Source organism: Hyperolius riggenbachi, chromosome 1, assembly GCF_040937935.1.
Source record: "Hyperolius riggenbachi isolate aHypRig1 chromosome 1, aHypRig1.pri, whole genome shotgun sequence".
NCBI classification, from domain to species: Eukaryota; Metazoa; Chordata; class Amphibia; order Anura; family Hyperoliidae; genus Hyperolius; species Hyperolius riggenbachi.
The window spans coordinates 89,768,897-89,788,446 of NC_090646.1; the positions used below are offsets into that span (position 1 = coordinate 89,768,897).

The 19,550-nt window shown below is 44.5% G+C and overlaps 1 protein-coding gene across 2 annotated transcripts in view; it reads right to left on the reverse strand.

Annotated features, from left to right (window-relative positions):
- The window catches only part of SH3BP2 (SH3 domain binding protein 2), a 156,038-nt gene that overhangs the window by 124,678 nt on the left and 11,810 nt on the right, over positions 1-19,550 (reverse strand). The window contains exon 1 of one of the 2 annotated variants that reach the window (XM_068276546.1): positions 1,231-1,265. The exons of the other annotated variant lie outside the window; for it this stretch is intronic. Within the exon in view, the coding sequence (XP_068132647.1) occupies positions 1,231-1,250 (20 nt within the window). The 5' untranslated portion in view covers positions 1,251-1,265. Of the gene's footprint in view, positions 1-1,230; positions 1,266-19,550 lie in introns of those variants that run through there. 2 annotated transcript variants of the gene reach the window in all.

Genomic DNA, 19,550 nt, shown 5'->3' on the forward strand with positions numbered 1-19,550 from the left:
TATACCAGGTTTGAGGCTTGTGCCATTAACAGTGCAAGAATGGCAGAAATGTAAATATTCCCCTTGAAAATCAATAGGTGAATTTTGATTGGCTTTTATAGGCTCCAACCACTTTTCTGAATAATAACCCTAGTCACCCAACGACCAACTGTGCAAAGTTTGAGAACCCTGCCATTAACAGTGTAAGAAAAACAAAAGCTTGCTTTCTTATACAGAAAGAATTTGCGATAATTCAGGTTGGAGTGAGCTTGAGATATCTCCCAGTGCATCACTGCTGAAAATATGCGAATTAACCATTATTACCCTTAGGGCTCTTTCACACTAGAGGCTGCGGTAGAAAAAGCTGAAAGTCAGCCTTTTGCTTAACGCCAATACATAGCGTTTTCAAAGCGTTTTGAAAGAGTTTTACAGCCCATATGAAAACGTCCTTTTTTTTTTCTTCTATAAAAATAAGTGAACAAGATAGCTGTAAAACGCTTTGAAAAGGCTTTGAAAACGCTGAAGTTGGCGTTTTCCATTGACTATCATTGAAACGCCAACAGCCAACTTTGGCTGTAAACAGCCCTGAAAAAGCTCCTGGGAGCGTTGAAACGCAACGCTCCAAAACGCCGAGTTAGATGTGAAAGGTAAAATGAAAGTCTATGGACTTTCTTTTACCTGGCAAAACGCCAACTTCGGCCGTGGCGTTAAAACGCCGAAAAATCCCTCTGGTGTGAAAGGGCCCTTAGAAGCTAAACACACCTCCAGAATCGCTGGAATGCAATGATGTGTCAGCTTGTTAATTTGTACAGAGTCATAATAATCCAACATGCATACAGACTGCTTTGGATTGTTTGATCCTTATCAGTGCATGGCATATATTAATTTGGTTCTATGCAGTAGGGCTTGTAACACCGAGAGGGACATGCTACCAAGCAAGCTCATGGTGACCCAGAACTCATTGGAGTGTGTAAGGGACTACAATGGTCCTAAAAGCCCCCTTACTAAGATGTTAAGAAAAACAAACGTTTGCTTTCTTAAAACAGAAAGAATTTGCGATAATTCAGGTTGGAGTGAGCTTGAGATGTCTCCCAGTGCATCACTGCTGAATATATGCAAATTAACCATTCTACCCTTAGAAGCTAAACACACCCCCAGTGTAACAGTGTATATGTATATATATCACAGCAAGATAAAAAATATCTATAACAAGCAGGGGTCTACTTATAATATAAAGCACACCATAAATACCTGTATGTGCAAACTAGCATTGCAGAAGCATAATGTCACCAGCATATGAATGGATGAACGCTGGGCACAGCACGGGTCATATAGAAGGGGAAGGAATCACATTTCCTTCACACTTTGCAGAACTTTCCTGCTATCTCTTCCTCTCAAATCAATCAGAATTCCCCTTCTCCTTTTCTTTGGCAGATGTATTTACACTCTTCCTCTCTGCAACATATAGAATTTTACTTTTTCCCTTTGCATCAATTTTTTTCCACCTGTCCTTTTCTTTGCAGCGCATCTATTCCTCCTCTTGCTATCCACTGCACATTCATTCTTCCTCTCTCTGCAGCACATTCATTCCTCCTCTTGCTCTCTGCAGCACATTCATTCCTCCTCTCTCTCTCTCTTTAACACATTAGTTTCTCCCCTCTTTCTTCTGCAAAACATTTGTCTCTCCGCTCCCCCTCTGCAGCACATATATTCCACCTCTTTCTCTCTCCAAACCATTTAAAAGGGAACTGAAGAGAGAGGTATATGGAGGCTGCCATGTTTATTTCCTTTTAAGCAATACCAGTTGCCTGGCAGTCCTGCTGATCCTCTGCCTCTAATACTAATAGCCATAGCCCCTGAACAAGCATGCAGCAGATCAGGTGTTTCAGACTTTAAAGTCATATCTGACAAGACTAGCTGCATGCTTGTTTCTGGTGTTATTCAGATACTACTGCAGAGAAATAGACCAGCAGGGCTGCCAAGCAACTGGTATTGATTAAAAGGAAATAAATATGGCAGCCTCCGTATACCTCTTACTTCAGTTCCCCTTTAATTCTCCTCTTCCCCTCCACAAATCATTGGGGTTGATTCCTGCACTTTCATTGGTCCAGTAGGCTGCCTGTCACTTGACAGTCAGCCTATTGGGCCAATCAAAGTGCAGGAATCTCATCCTTTGAAGCCACTGGACCTGCCGGGCATCAGAGCAGGTTCAGTGGAGCGCTCATTAAGTTAAACTATAGGAGCATAGCGTTATTGAGCATCGCATGCTATGGTTGCATAACATGTGCTGGGAAATAATTACTACGCGCTGCTGTCATTAACCACTTGAGGACAGCCCCCAGCCGATGGGCGGCGGCAAAGTCCGGGCCCAAACGACCGCAATACGCACATCGGCGGGGGCGGCTGCGGGAGTGGCTATGCGGCGATCGCGTCATTCGTGACGCGATCAGCCGCCGGGGACTGGCTCCGCCCACCGTTCTCTGTAACCAGCCGGCCGTTCGGAAGCGCCGGCGGGTTACTAGCACCCGGATCGCCGCTGCACGTATGTATATTAGGCTTTGTAATGTATACAAAGCCTATTATACTGGCTGCCTCCTGCCCTGGTGGTCCCAGTGTCCGAGGGACCACCAGGGCAGGCTGCAGCCACCCTAGTCTGCACCCAAGCACACTGATTTCCCCCCCCTACCCCCTGATCGCCCACAGCACCCCTCAGACCCCCCCCCCCTGCCCACCCCCCAGACCACTGTTTGCACCAAGTCACCCCCCTAATCACCCATCAATCACTCCCTGTCACTATCTGTCAACGCTATTTTTTTTTTTAGTCCCTAATCTGCCCCCTACTCCCTCCTGATCACCCCCCCACCCCTCAGATTCTCCCCAGACCCCCCCCCCCATGTACTGTATGCATCTATCTCCCCTGATCACCTGTCAATCACCCGTCAATCACCCCCTGCCACTGCTACCCATCAATCAGCCCCTAACCTGCCCCTTGCGGGCAATCTGATCACCCACCCACACCAATAGATCGCCCGCAGATCCGACATCAGATCACCTCCCAAGTGCAGTGTTTACATCTCTTCTCTCCTCTAAACACCCACTAATTACCCATCAATCACCCCCTATCACCACCTGTCACTGTTACCCATCAGATTAGACCCTAATCTGCCCCTTGCGGGCACCCAATCACCCACCCACACGCTCAGATTGCCCTCAGACCCCCCCTTATCAATTCGCCAGTGCAATATTTACATCTGTTATTCCCTGTAATAACCCACTGATCACCTGTCAATCACCTATCAATCACCCCCTGTCACTGCCACCCATCAATCACCCCCTGTCACTGCCACCCATCAATCAGCCCCTAACCTGCCCCTTGCGGGCAATCTGATCACCCACCCACACCAATAGATCGCCCGCAGATCCGACATCAGATCACCTCCCAAGTGCAGTGTTTACATCTCTTCTCTCCTCTAAACACCCACTAATTACCCATCAATCACCCCCTATCACCACCTGTCACTGTTACCCATCAGATTAGACCCTAATTTGCCCCTTGCGGGCACCCAATCACCCGCCCACACGCTCAGATTTCCCTCAGACCCCCCCTTATCAATTCGCCAGTGCAATATTTACATCTGTTATTCCCTGTAATAACCCACTGATCACCTGTCAATCACCTATCAATCACCCCCTGTCACTGCCACCCATCAATCACCCCCTGTCACTGCCACCCATCAATCAGCCCCTAACCTGCCCCTTGCGGGCAATCTGATCACCCACCCACACCAATAGATCGCCCGCAGATCCGACATCAGATCACCTCCCAAGTGCAGTGTTTACATCTCTTCTCTCCTCTAAACACACACTAATTACCCATCAATCACCCCCTATCACCACCTGTCACTGTTACCCATCAGATTAGACCCTAATCTGCCCCTTGCGGGCACCCAATCACCCGCCCACACGCTCAGATTTCCCTCAGACCCCCCCTTATCAATTCGCCAGTGCAATATTTACATCTGTTATTCCCTGTAATAACCCACTGATCACCTGTCAATCACCTATCAATCACCCCCTGTCACTGCCACCCATCAATCACCCCCTGTCACTGCCACCCATCAATCAGCCCCTAACCTGCCCCTTGCGGGCAATCTGATCACCCACCCACACCAATAGATCGCCCGCAGATCCGACATCAGATCACCTCCCAAGTGCAGTGTTTACATCTCTTCTCTCCTCTAAACACCCACTAATTACCCATCAATCACCCCCTATCACCACCTGTCACTGTTACCCATCAGATTAGACCCTAATCTGCCCCTTGCGGGCACCCAATCACCCGCCCACACGCTCAGATTTCCCTCAGACCCCCCCTTATCAATTCGTGAGTGCAATATTTACATCTGTTATTCCCTCTAATCACACCTTGAGACATCCATCAATCACCTCCTGTCACCCCCTAGCACACCTACCCATCAGATCAGGCCCTAATTTGCCCCGTGTGGGCTCCTGATCACTCGGCCAAACCCTCAGATCCCCCTCAGACCCCCTTCCGATCACCTCCCCAGTGCATTGATTGCATCTATTTTCCCCTCTAACCGCCCCCTGAGACACCCATCAATCACCTCCTGTCACCCCCCTAGCACTCCTATCCATCAGATCAGGCCCAAAACATCCTGTCATCTAAGAGGCCACCCTGCTTATGACCGGTTCCACAAAATTTGCCCCCTCATAGACTACCTGTCATCAAAATTTGCAGATGCTTATACCCCTGAACAGTCATTTTGAGAAATTTGGTTTCCAGACTACTCACAGTTTTGGGCCGTAAAATGCCAGGGAAGTATAGGAACCCCACAAGTGACCCCATTTTAGAAAGAAGACACCCCAAGGTATTCTGTTAGGTGTATGATGAGTTCATAGAAGATTTTATTTTTTGTCAAAAGTTAGCGGAAATTGGATTTTTATTGTTTTTTTTACAAAGTGTCATTTTTCACTAACTTGTGACAAAAAATAAAATCTTCTATGAACTCACCATACCCCTAACGGAATACCTTGGGGTGTCTTCTTTCTAAAATGGAGTCACTTGTGGGGTTCCTATACTGCCCTGGCATTTTAGGGGCCCTAAACCGTGAGGAGTAGTCTAGAAAACAAATGCCTCAAAATGACCCGTGAATAGGACGTTGGGCCCCTTAGCGCACCTAGGTTGCAAAAAAGTGTCACACATGTGGTATCGCCATACTCAGGAGAAGTAGTATAATGTGTTTTGTGGTGTATTTTTACACATACCCATGCTGGGTGGGAGAAATCTCTCTGTAAATGGACAATTGTGTGTAAAAAAAAATCAAAAATGTGTCATTTACAGAGATATTTCTCCCACCCAGCATGGTTATATGTAAAAATACACCACAAAACACATTATACTACTTCTTCTGAGTACGGCGATACCACATGTGTGACACTTTTTTGCAGCATAACTGTGCTAAGGGGCCCAAAGTCCAATGAGTACCTTTAGGATTTCACAGGTCATTTTGAGACATTTGGGTTCAAGACTACTCCTCACGGTTTAGGGCCCCTAAAATGCCAGGGCAGTATAGGAACCCCACAAGTGACCCCATTTTAGAAAGAAGACACCCCAAGGTATTCTGTTAGGTGTATAATGAGTTCATAGAAGATTTTATTTTTTGTCACAAGTTAGCGGAAATTGATATGTATTGTTTTTTTTTTCACAAAGTGTCATTTTCTGCTAACTTGTGACAAAAAAAAATCTTCTATGAACTCACCATACTCCTAACAGAATACCTTGGGGTGTCTTCTTTCTAAAATGGGGTCACTAGTGGGGTTCCTATACTGCCCTGGCATTTTAGGGGCCCTAAACCGTGAGCAGTAGTCTAGAATCCAAATGCCTCAAAATGACCTGTGAATAGGACGTTAGGCCCCTTAGCGCACCTAGGTTGCAAAAAAGTGTCACATGTGGTATCGCCGTACTCAGAAGAAGTAGTATATTGTGTTTTGGGGTGTATTTTTACACATACCCATGCTGGGTGGGAGAAATCTCTCTGTAAATGGACAATTGTGTGTAAAAAAATCAAACAATTGTCATTTACAGAGATATTTCTCCTACCCAGCATGGGTATGTGTAAAAATACACCCCAAAACACATTATACTACTTCTCCTGAGTACGGCGGTACCACATGTGTGGCACTTTTTTGCACCCTAAGTGCGCTAAGGGGCCCAAAATCCAATGAGTACCTTTAAGATTTCACAGGTCATTTTGCGACATTTGGTTTCAAGACTACTCCTCACGGTTTAGGGCCCCTAAAATGCCAGGGCAGTATAGGAACCCCACAAATGACCCCATTTTAGAAAGAAGACACCCCAAGGTATTCCGTTAGGAGTATGGTGAGTTCATAGAAGATTTTATTTTTTGTCACAAGTTAGCGGAAAATGACACTTTGTGAAAAAAAAACAATTAAAATCAATTTCCGCTAACTTGTGACAAAAAAAAAATCTTCTATGAACTCACCATCCTCCTAACGGAATACCTTGGGGTGTCTTCTTTCTAAAATGGGGTAATTTGTGGGGTTCCTATACTGTCCTGGCATTTTAGGGGCCCTAAACCGTGAGGAGTAGTCTTGAAACGAAATTTCTCAAAATGACCTGTGAAATCCTAAAGGTACTCATTGAACTTTGGGCCCCTTAGCGCAGTTAGGGTGCAAAAAAGTGCCACACATGTGGTATCGCCGTACTCAGGAGAAGTAGTATAATGTGTTTTGGGGTGTATTTTTCCACATACCCATGCTGAGTGGGAGAAATATCTCTATAAATAGACAATTGTGTGTAAAAAAAATAAAACAATTGTCATTTACGGAGATATTTCTCCCACCCAGCATGGGTATGTGTAAAAATACACCCCAAAACACATGATACTACTTCTCCTGAGTACGGCAATACCACATGTGTGGCACTTTTTTGCAGCCTAACAGCGCTAAGGGGCCCAAAGTCCAATGAGCATCTTTAGGCTTTACAGGGGTGCTTACAATTAGGCACCCCCCAAAATGCCAGGACAGTGAACACACCCCACAAATGACCCCATTTTGGAAAGTAGACACTTCAAGGTATTCAGAGAGGAGCATAGTGAGTCCGTGGCAGATTTAATTTATTTTTGTCGCAAGTTAGAAGAAATGGAAACTTTTTTTTTTTTTTTGTCACAAAGTGTCATTTTCCGCTAACTTGTGACAAAAAAATAAAATCTTCTATGAACTCACCATGCCTCTCACTGAATACTTTGGGATGTCTTATTTCCAAAATGGGGTCATTTGGGGGGTATTTGTACTATCCTGGAATTTTAGCCCCTCATGAAACCTGACAGGTGCGCAGAAAAGTCAGAGATGCTTGAAAATGGGAAAATTCACTTTTGGCACCATAGTTTGTAAACGCTATAACTTTTACCCAATCCAATAAATATACACTGAATGTTTTTTTTTTTATCAAAGACATGTAGCAGAATAACGTTCGCGCTCAAATGTATAGGAAATTTTACTTTATTTGAAAAATGTCAGCACAGCAAGTTAAAAAAGTCATTTTTTTGCCAAAATTCATGTCTTTTTTGATGAATATGATAAAAACTAAAACTCGCAGCAGCAATCAAATAGCAGCAAAAGAAAGCTGTATTAGTGACAAGAAAAGGAGGTAAAATTCCTTTAGGTGGTAGGTTGTATGACCGAGCAATAAACCGTGAAAGCTGCAGTGGTCTGAATGGAGAAAAAGGCTCTGGTCCTTAAGGGGCGAAAAGACTGTGGTCCTTAAGTGGTTAAGCTGCACTGCTGTAGCAGCACAGCTTAGTGAATCAACCCCATTCTGTCTTAATTTATTCAATGTAAAATGTCAGCTTTATGTAAATGTGCAATACAGGGTGGTGCACATAACACCGGCCCTGGCTGCCTGCCCCTAACACGAGTTCCTAACACTAGTATATAGGCAGATGCCGGCTTTTCCGTCCCTGTGCGCCTGTACTCAACCCATGCTCTGTGTGCGTGGTCGCCGATTTTATTATGTGCATTTACTGGTAAAACGCTGTCTCTTATGTGCATTTACTGGGGAAACGCTGTCTCTTATGTGCATTTACTGGTGAAAGGCTGTCTGTCATTATGTGCATTTCCTGGTGAAATGCTGTCTCTTATGTGCATTTACTGGTGAAACGCTGTCTCTTATGTACATTTACTGGTGAAACGCTGTCTCTTATGTGCATTTACGGATGAAACGCTGTCTCTCATTACATGCATTTACTGGTGAAAGGCTGTCTGTCATTACGTGCATTTCCTGGTGAAACGCTGTCTCTTATGTGCATTTACTGGTGAAATGCTGTCTCTTATGTGCATTTACTGGTGAAATGCTGTCTCTTATGTGCATTTACTGGTGAAACGCTGTCTCTCATTACATGCATTTACTGGTGAAAGGCTGTCTGTCATTATGTGCATTTACGTTATTATTTTTTTTTATGTAACTACATTGGCTGGTATAACTACATTACAGTTAGCCCCGCCCACATGTCATCATGTCCACACCCATTTTTCGCCCCTTCGTGCGCCGCACTACTGTGTCTAGAAGAAATGTGCTCAAACATGATGCCCCCTTCACATTTCTGACTGCCCCTCATATGTGCCTATCTAGAACCAGCTCTGAACCCACACATTTTATTTGCTCATTTGTCACGGTTATTGCAACGGTTAAAATATTTCCTTAGTACAATGTATGGGGCCAATATTATATTTGGAAATAAAGGTGCATTTTTCCATTTTTGCGTCCATCACAAATTACAAGCCCATATTTTTAAAAATAACAGTAATATACCCTCCTGACATACATATTGGAAAAGTTCAGTGCCCAATGTAACTATTTATGTGTTTTTTACTTTACTTTTTTTATGCAAATGTTTTATTTGGGTAACTGTGAGAGAGTGTGGGAGGTAAGGGGCTAATTTTAACGGTATGTCTATGTATAATTATTACAAAAAGTATATATATGTAGGTGTAATTTTACTTTTTAGCCACAAGATGTCCCCACGCATAATCTTCCTGCTCATACTTTTAGTACGCTAACAGGAAGTAACGCATGTATGTGTTACTTTTGTTATTACAATGACTGCAGGCATCTCATTTATGCCGGTGATCACTGACATGGGGACTTAGATCAATGAATGGGAACAGCGTTCCCATTCACTGATCTCCCCTCTAAAGGTGGGGGGGGGGGCAACAAAAACACATGCGGGAGTGAGCTCGGAGGTGCGCGGTGGCCATTAGCTGTAATAGACAAATATCTACGTCCCTGGGCAGGAACTAAAGTCCTGCAGGACATAGATATACAGTACCATCTGCAACCACATAAGTGGTTAAAGTCTATGTTATCTGCATTTTCTGCCATTAGCATTACCCATACGGCAGCGAATACAGGCATCACAGGCTTTAATAAAGCTGGAGATCACACAAACAGAGCAGGGAGTGAGTTCAGGCGCACAGGGACCGCCCACTAGCATCTAATAATCTGCATAATCCGAACATTAGTATAGCATTTTCTCCTGTCTGACCCAAAGCGCTCAAGAGCTGCAGCCACTGGGACACACTTAAGAGGTCACCCTGCAGTGTTCGGGAGTCTTGCCTAAGGACGCCTTACTGAATAGGTACTGACCCTAGCCTTCCATGTCAAAGGCGGTGCCACCGCTGGATAGTGTACTGTACTGCCTATATACTAGTGTTAGTGGCAGGCACACTGGTCCGGTTTTATGTGTGCCCCCTATAATCATTTCACACATCGCATTCATGAAAGAAAAACAATATTAACGGTAACAAAAATCACGTGAGGTTCCCTAATGCCGACAGTGAAATGTTCTTAGCTGGCCGATGGCCAAGAATGCATGTTCGTCCGCAGAAAACCCTCAGGCTGTATAGCACCTGGCTGCCGTAAGGAGCGGAGTGCGGACTGTAGCAATGTAGAGAAACTGGTACTGCAGCAATCGTGTGAAACTGAATCACCTTATTAGCAGTGGATCAATTCTATCGAACAGGCAGTAAAAAATAATATTCAGCTGAAGTGTGCTCTGGATGCAAGTAGCAAGTGCATAAAGTTCAACGTGAAAGAAGATGATTCATCTGGCACTACTAATCTAGCTAAAACCGCTTCATGCTGTTCATACCAATATCATACTGTATGAAACTGTATTAAAACGATGACATACCAGTCGATGTGATGAGGCTGTGGGGTATCACTGCAGCGTGGACCAGCCTAACAATTGTTTTGTGGAATCTGCATTTTCAGAGGCTTTGTGGCAAAGGACGAATAGCCTAATAGGCCAATTTGTATCCGGGGTTTCTATCTTCGTTTCCTGCTGGGCCCACCGCGCTGGTCAGCATAGTTACTTCCTGTGGGAGTATGCATTCACTCCCTATCCTAGTGTGGACTGGGGCTGGTAAAGTACCCTGTTCTGCTGCTCTACTCTGTAAATCAGTGTAGGAGTAGGGCCATGGGATGGAGGGGGGAAAAGAGGGCCTCCCAACGGTCGAGGGGTAGTAGGGGGCTATTGCTATGCCCTTGGGAAAGAAAAAATATAGACCCTTTCTTTGGTGCAAGGATATTTGGGAGATAACAGAATAACTTGCTTTATTCAAACCATGCAATATGCTTGATGAGTGATTAAAGCGGGGTTGTCAGCCATAAAATCATATTTCATATACAGTATCCACTCCTCTGTGTTTATTATGCTGTCTGGAACCTGACCTTGCATTGCAAGCACTCCAATCTAATCATAAATCTTTCTGCTACAATAAATCTTATCTCAGTCAGCCTATCTCTATTTGGTACATTGCCGAGGAGAAGGAAGCTTGTTATCACCCCTCCCACATTCCTGCTCCCCACTGATTGGCTGAGGACAGTTCAGTGAGCTGCTAAAATACGATCTAGAGATGACAGTGCAGTTTCTAGGAGAAAAAAAAATGAAGGGAGGAAAAGACACCAAGATTGGTTTCAGTCAGAGGGAATTAAGATGGAAAATGCTGGGAACAGAATTCTCTTTATGTACTGTAGAAGTGTGATGAATAGCGGAAAAGCCTGTTTGTCCACGTCAGCATGCGTCTGAGTTGTCTGGAACTGGTGGTGCACATGGGAGGAATGGCGTGGGGGCCACCGCGTGTTCTGACGGTAAGGCGGCGGATTCCGCGTCCAGTGCGGCGGTTTCCCCACAGCAGCATGTGTCTGGGCTGTCTGGACCTAGTAGTGCACACAGATGGAGAGCTACGCGCGCGCGAGCTGCAAGACAAGCTCTTTATACCAATAGGAGGAAGATCAGCTGATCAGGGCGGTCAGCTGATCCCTGATCAGTCAGTGATTGGTTGATGGGAGTTGGGCGGCGCTGTGGAGCGCTTTACTATATATATCTCCTGCTGTTCAGTTGCTGGTTGTCTGGCGTTGCGAATGCCTATGTGTTAGCACTCAGACCTTAGTCAGATCTTTCAGTGTGGTGGAACCAGGAGGACCTGGGAATCCACACTTAGCCAGTTACTGTATATCATCTGTGTTATTCTCTAGCATAGTTCCAGGGTGTTGAGATCACGGCCCTCACACCCCAGACTAGGAATACTGTATATCATCTGTGTTATTCTCTAGCATAGTTCCAGGGTGTTGAGAGCATGGCCCTCACACCCCAGACTAGGAATACTGTATATCATCTGTGTTATTCTCTAGCATAGTTCCAGGGTGTTGAGATCACGGCCCTTACACCCCAGACTAGGCCTTGTTCTGATATCTGTTATGACCTGTAGCTTTCCTGACTATTCTTCTAATCTCTGATTTGGTACTTTGCATATCTGATACTCGGTTGCCGATCCGGCCTGTCTGACCTTCTGGCTGTCACCCCCCGCAGGGTGTCCAGCCCTTCCGCAGGGGTCCCCTGCTCTTCAGAGGGGACACTGCTCCTTATCAGTCAGGGACTCCCTCTCCAGGTGTCCTTGACTGCAGTAGAGTCTTCTCTACTTATTGGACCACCTGCTACCCCGGTGGTCCAAAGGTTACTGTTGCACCAAAACACTTACACACTCAGGTGTCTAGAGGTTAGACATATTTGATTATTGGCGATTCTGCAGATCCCCAATAATCAGGTATATCTGTATTCTTGGGGATACTGCAGATCGCCAAGGATCAGATTTTCTCTCTGGTTGCTGACACCTATCGTTACAAGAAGTATTTATCTACTATATGTGTTTTTTTTCTGGCATCGTATGGCCGTTCCTGCTGCTTTAAAGAGACTCAGAGATGAAAAACGAAGAAAAATCAATCCCTCACCACCCTCCCATAGTCAGTCGTTCAGCCACGATCAGCCTCGGTGGCTGTCTCAGTCGCGTCAGTCCGGGTCTACTGGGCATGGGCAGTAGACACAGACTCATCCCGACTGAGCCAGTTACAGGGGCTGATTGCGGCTGAATGGCACACCGCAGGAGGACGGCGAGGGACTCGCACATGTTTATGGGACTGGAGGAAGCACCGGGTAAGTATCGATTTTTCTTAATTTTTCATCACTGAGTCTCTTTAAAGACTTTTTTTCTTCCCAAACCTCCCGGTACATGGAAATTCCTAAACTGAAGAAACACGGTAATCATATAACATTCTACTGTATGTTATCTTACACATCACACACTGGAGTTTCAAAGACATCTGCCTCATGATCTGCATGAACTTTTCCTCACTTGTTCTACATAAATGTCATACTTACCAGTAAAAAGAAAACCTGTTTTGTTGCAGAAATGACGGGAAAAAAAAAATCAGAACTACACATTCATGCAAAGAATGAGGAAACAGTACTGAGGAGGGGACGTCACTCACAGGACGAGTCCCCAGGCCTTTTATCACCGGTGTCTGTGTTACCTTACAACACTGTGGCACCCAGTACTTATGATGTGTAATAATGCACATAACTATACTCCACATGTGATTTTATAAGCCTAGCTTTGGGTCAAAGTTATAACTACTGAGGGAGCCACTCCTGCAGATGCAGAGGGGCACGGGGCTTTGGGGAGGGGCTGAAACACCGCCCCTCCCTCCAATGCATTCCCCAACCCTCTCCAGCAGGGGATGCTGAGTGGATGGAGTTGATGACCATACTTTTAGGCTGGTTTCACAGTGGGAAGTTAAAGTCCCACGTTACAGCAGCCAGTAACGCAGCCTAACTCACAGCACTGTACAATCAATGTGCTTGTTCACAGTGCACACGTTGGGTTACATAGTAACGCAGCACGTTTAAACAAAGTGCTGCATGCTGTACATTATACTGGGCTAAGCCACGTTAGACTGTTTGCACATGCTCAGTAATGCTCAGGTCTCCCCTCCTCCTCAGTGGCCAGCCACATGGCTAATTAATATTCACTGCACTGTGGAGACTCTTGGTGGGACTGTAGTGTTGTCCGGATCATGAACGAATCGTTCATTTGATCCGGATCTTTTTTGTGAGTCGAATCATCCGGATCATCACAATGAAAGATTTGGTTCACAGTGGATGTCTGTCTGGAAGAAACAGGAACATACAGAATGTACAGTGCAGGGAAAGTCCTGTCCTGCTAGTCATTTCACCCTGTCTGCATCCCTAGTAAAATGATTCAAATGATTTGGTTCAAAGATCCGGATCTTTTCAATGATCGATTCAAATTATCCGAATCCTTAAAAAGATCGGACTTCCTATCACTAACCTGGAGCGGCTGCTTTGAGAGCTGCATAACGTAGCTCAATCTGACGTCCAACTTCAACACCACCATACATTGCATTAGGGGCTCGTTATGCGACCATAACGTCCCCTAAAACGCAGCGTCTTAGTGGGAAAGTAGCCTTAAGGGAAAACATGCGCAGTTAAAGTTAAATGACTGCATGACCCGCTAAAAACACAATGCAAATGTGCAGAAAAACGCGTAAAGAATGCCTCAAAACACGATGCATTTTTCTATGTGCAGCTGTGCTTTTTTGGCATCTACCAGGACTTAGAGGATGCAAATGATGGTTGATAGAGTTAACCTACAAGCTGGTGGCTCATCTAACCAATAAACAAATGTATTTTTTAAATAGTCATATGTTAAATAAAATGAACACGCACTCAGGTTTGATTTCCGATATTGCACTCTTAAAAAACGGAACATTCACAAACCACGTAAATGTTGCTTAAACTGAAGACAGACTTATTAAAGAGGAACCATAACGACATAAAAGTAGAATGCAGTCAAGTATTCAAGATACCCATTTTTACATTAAATATCCTGGTTTCAATAAAATTCGATAAAACTTATTTGTTAAAAAAAAAAAAGCATTCTGGGCAACCAGAAATCATTTCTACTGGCTTTTGAATCAAAACATTCCCCAGAGAAACACCCATCCTACCTCATAGAGCCATTCTGGGTGTTTCAAGTACTACCCCATAGACATAGGCCTCGATTCATCATTGCCTTTGCGGTAACTTTTTCCAGTTTGTTAAATTACCGAATTCGAAGTTTATAGATTTCTAGTTGTATTCATCAAGGTTTTTCCGCATTCGGTGTGACTTCGATAAAATATCGATAACAATGCGGTAACCATTCGGTAACGTGTCGATATTTCCATTTTACAGCGGTAATTTAACACACGGCCATAAGATTCCAGTGGAATTGTGGGTAAAAAGGTAGTCCTTTGAACACCATGTAGCAACATTCCGAATAGGGCTTAACACCTGGACCAGGATTCTGGAAGTGGCTTGGGACAATCCCACAATTTCACCAGCTACGGCTTGATAGGAGCCTTTTCTGAAAAAATGTAGTGCAGCTAGCAATTTAGTTAACCCTGGCACTGCCTGTGTTCTCTTACATGATGATTCAAGAGAAATGCCGATGTCCTGGTATAGCAAATAAATCCATTCTCTTGCAAATTGATACGGTTCTAGACCTTATTCTTGCCCTTCTGCGCCTTTGCATCACTCTCAGCTGATGCATAACCACTTCAAATGGCTCCATCTTCTCTGTCAGCAATGGTCTGACAGGGATAATGACAGAGCAGTGAAGGAGACAACTAATCCTAAATGTAATGCTAAACCACACCTACTTTCATTTTCATGAATTGCACTTTCTTCTGTTTTATCGCATCACTAACGAATGATTGCCGAATGCTGGCTAACAGCTGTAGATAACTTTGATGAATCCTGAAATCAACTTATCGAGTTCGGTATTTTACTGAGCTGTCGGCAATTGATTCGATAAGTCTTGATGAATCGAGGCCATAGAGCCACATTAACCCATGCCATGCACTGATGAGGATTAAACAATATCGAAACAGTCTGTATGCATGTTGGATTATTGTGGCTCTGTACAATTAACAAGCTGACACATCATTGCATTCCAGCGGTTCTGGGGGTAGACAGAAACAACAAAGGGACAACAAAGGATGATTTGCATATACAGAAGTGTTGCATTGTGGGAGACCTCATACGCTCACTCCAATCTAAACTATCGCAAATACCTTCTGTTTTAAGAAAGCAAACTTTTGTTTTCCATAGCATTTTAGTAAGAGGCATTTTTGGTCCTTTGTAGCCCTTTACATACTCCAATGACTTCTGGTTCACCATGAGCTTGCTGGGTATCTGCTTTCAGTGACTTTTGTATGGATTAACATGCATGTTTAAAGAGGTACAGTAACAAACATACAGCAGAATGCAGTAAATTATACAGAATACACACTTTTATGGTAATGTTTCTGGTTTCAACATCAGAAACAATTACTATATTGTGTATATTCCTATATCCTATATATTGACGTTGCAACTATGTAGTATGCCTGCGCAGAGTGCTCCTGGCCATGGGCGCGCGATTAAGGATGCGCAAGGCCGCGGGCAGCGCCTGCGCAGTTAGCTGCGATCACCCCGACCAGGAAATAAGTGTGTGTGTGTGCGTGTGTATGGAGCGGGGGGGGGGGGGGGGGGGGGTGTCGGTAGGCAGTACCAGAGGGGGACAGAGGAGAACGGGGGGGGGGGGCGGCAGTGGGAATGAAGAGAGCCGGGCCCCATTAAAAACATGCCTGCTCCCCCCGTTTTAAATTTTGTGCTAAGGTGTCCTTTAATGTGAATCAGGATGAAGAAAGATCTTACCATGAGCAAACGCTGATCTAAATCATCTAGGTCAGTGATGGCTAACCTTGGCACTCCAGCTGTGACAAAACTGCAAATCCCATCATGCCTCTGTCTCCCTGAGTTATGCTTAGAGCTGTCAGAGTATTGCAATGCCCCATGAGACTTGTAGTTGCACCACAGCTGGAGTGCCAAGGTTAGCCATCACTGTCCTACCTGATCACACACCTCCATTACCGTACACCCATCCTATGGATCTGAGTGAACTCGACTGGACTAATCTCCATGCTCCCATCCAGTGACTAACTAAGCATTACCTTGTACTCATACTGTGCTGCGTGATCTGGTTTGCATGTCTGCATGATCTGGTTTGCATGTATTCCTGTATTGTCATATTGCTGTATGTCACCCCTAAATATTGTCTGTAACCTTAACTAATGTCCAGCGCTAAGTAATATGTTGGTGCTTTATAAATACAATAAATAAATAAATAATTTATAAAGGAATATTTTATTGTAAAAAAAATGCTCTTTAAGGGCCAGTTTCCACTAGAGCGAATCCGCATGCGTTCTCTGCATGCAGATTCGCATAACCAATACAAGTGGATGGCCCTGTTTCCACTTGTCAGTTTTTTCCTGCGTTTTTCTGTGCAGGATTTTTCTGCACGGTAGAGCCTGCAGAATTCGCCTGCGTGAGGAATGCAGGCGATTCGCAGGCTATGTATTTAATAGGGAAAACGCACATGCGTTTTTTGCCGCGATTTTGTGTGCGAATTCGCATGAAAACTAATGTAAATTGAACCAGGCAGTGACATGGTTAAATTCGCATATACCCTGCCTATGCGAAATCGCGGCAAAAAAAACGCACGCGGAATCGCATCCGCATGCGATTTCGTCAGCGGTGGAATCCTGGCGATTCGCACCGCACTAGTGGAAACGAGCCCTTAAGCAGGAGGATTAGCCATACTATGCCAGGAAAAAAAACACATATATGAGGAGATAAATACTTGATCTACTTACATAACACATGTATTATACTGTCCACGTTTTGATTTCAGTGAATTTTATATAGTAAATGAAGAGAATTCTGTTCCTGGTGGGGGCCATGTCTTTTGCCCACAGTTAAGGCTAACTCGTGATGTCATTTCTGCCCTTTACTTTTTTTTCTTTTCTCCTCCAATCGCTGAGTCACCTCAGCCTTGCTTGTAAACACAAGTGAGCAGAGGATCATGTTTCAGCTAGGCAGAGAAATAAAGGGAAGAGGAGGAATATATTAAAGATAAAAAGACCCCCCAGCATACAACTGTTTGGCAATGGCTATTATAGCGCCAGTGCTCCTAAGGTATGTGATAACTCCAAACCATAACAGCAGAAAAAGTTTTGAAAGTTTTGAATGCAGGGTTAGCATCTTTATCACTTAATACACTCAGACCAGTTGCTGTTGAAATTTGATTTTTATGGTGACAATCCCGCTTTAAGTATATCATGTGCTTTCCAATTGCACTGAGGTACGTGGTTACATGCTCTTATGGCTACATGCTGTTATCACATATGTACTGTATATGGGAATGACTCCAGTGAAAGTACTTCTGCAATGACAGCAATGAGGGAGGTGCCCTTGTGTAGTTTTATAGGATGCCAGTAGCCAGTTATCAGTGTGCCAGCACCTCAGGCAAACATACAGCTGGTATGTCGCTGGTTCACTGGAGCAGACAGAACAAAGAAAACTGCTGTTACTTATAACATCCAATCAGGTTTTGGTTAAAAAGGTGCCAACTAATGATACAGTCTTCCTTGCACAATCTTGCCACATCTATGTAATCTGAGGGTTCACCTAAAGTATCCATCCAAAGCACCGGTATATTCACTCAGTTTACCCTTCTACTACATAGATTTGGTAAGGGCCTGTTTTCACTATCACGAATTCGCATGCGGTGCCCGCATGCGAATTCGCATAGCCAGTGCAAGTGGATGGGACTGTTTCCACTTGTGCGTTTTCCTGCACGTTTTTCTGTGCAGAAAAAATCTGCAGGGTAGGGCCCTCAGAATTCGCCTGCGTGTGGAATGCAGGCGAATCGATATAGATATTAGATGTTTTATTTTTGTTGACCCACACAGCAGCAAGTGGTTATATGGGGAATGGCATGGCTACATGCACTGGTTGATGATTGTGACCTCGCGTAAATATGGCTGATTTTGCAGTAATAAGCTGGAATGTGAGAGGGCTATCAGACCCTATAAAAAGACAATCAATTCTCTCCTTCATTCAAAAACAGGGTCCCTCGGTTGTGTGTTTGCAAGAAACACATTTGACAACACAAACCATGAAATGGCTGAAGAAAAGATGGATATCACATACTTTTCACTCACTACTTACCTCGTATTCGAGGGGGGTAGCGGTGCTTATCCATGCGAAAATTGGGTTCCAATTAATCAAATCACATATAGACCCTGAGGGCCGTTTTGTGATACTACACGGCAAATGTAATGCATTCGAATGCATACTGGTAGCTATTTATATCCCACCTCCATTCTCACCTTCCAGCTTACAAATAATTATAGAAATACTAAAGGACAAAATGTCTTTGCCGATGCTATGGATAGGGGACTACAATATGTTTTTGGATCAAAGGTTGGACAGATGTAGGTCTAGAACCCAGGAAAGTAAAAGTTCTGCGCTTGCTAAACTTGTAAGGGAACTAAATATGATAGACGTGTGGAATGCAGGCGAATCGCACACAATGTATTTAATAGGGAAATCGCATGCGTTTTCCCCATGCGTTTTTTGCCGCGATTTCGCATGCGATTTCGCATAGGTACCCATGTTAATTCACACAGGCAGTGACATGGTTAAAATCGCATCACCCTTACCTATGCGAAATCGCATGCGAAATCGCGGCAAAAAACGCATGCGGAATCGCACCCGCATGCGATTTTCCTGCGGTGATTCGCCGGCGATTCCGCAACGCTATAGTGGAAACGGGCCCTTAAGAGAGGTGCAATCAAGATTGTCTCATTACGGGGCACCTTTAATGAAAGTAAAGGTGGCCTTACATCTAGCGATTTTGCAGGCTGATCAACCATCCAATTAGATAATTTTATCGAATCAGAGGAAAATTGGTGATTTCATTGATGATTTGATGGATTACGGGCCGAAACCAGTCAAAAGCATCAATAGGACATGCTGGAAAATCTCCGTCACAAACACTTGACTGGGTACAGGGCGGTAATGGTGTTCGATATTGTGACGACCAACGTACCCGATGGACCCCCAGCCAAGTTCCTACCAAGTAAAATGTCCCCCTGTGTGCAGTGTTTGAAAATGTAACCTGTGTGCTGGCATAATTCCTAGCCTCTTCCACCGTCACCGACGTGCACTCCTTTAATGCAAGCGCCTATACCACGTGGCTTCACACGCCCGTCAGTCTGGTGCCGCGTGGTACAGGCACTCATG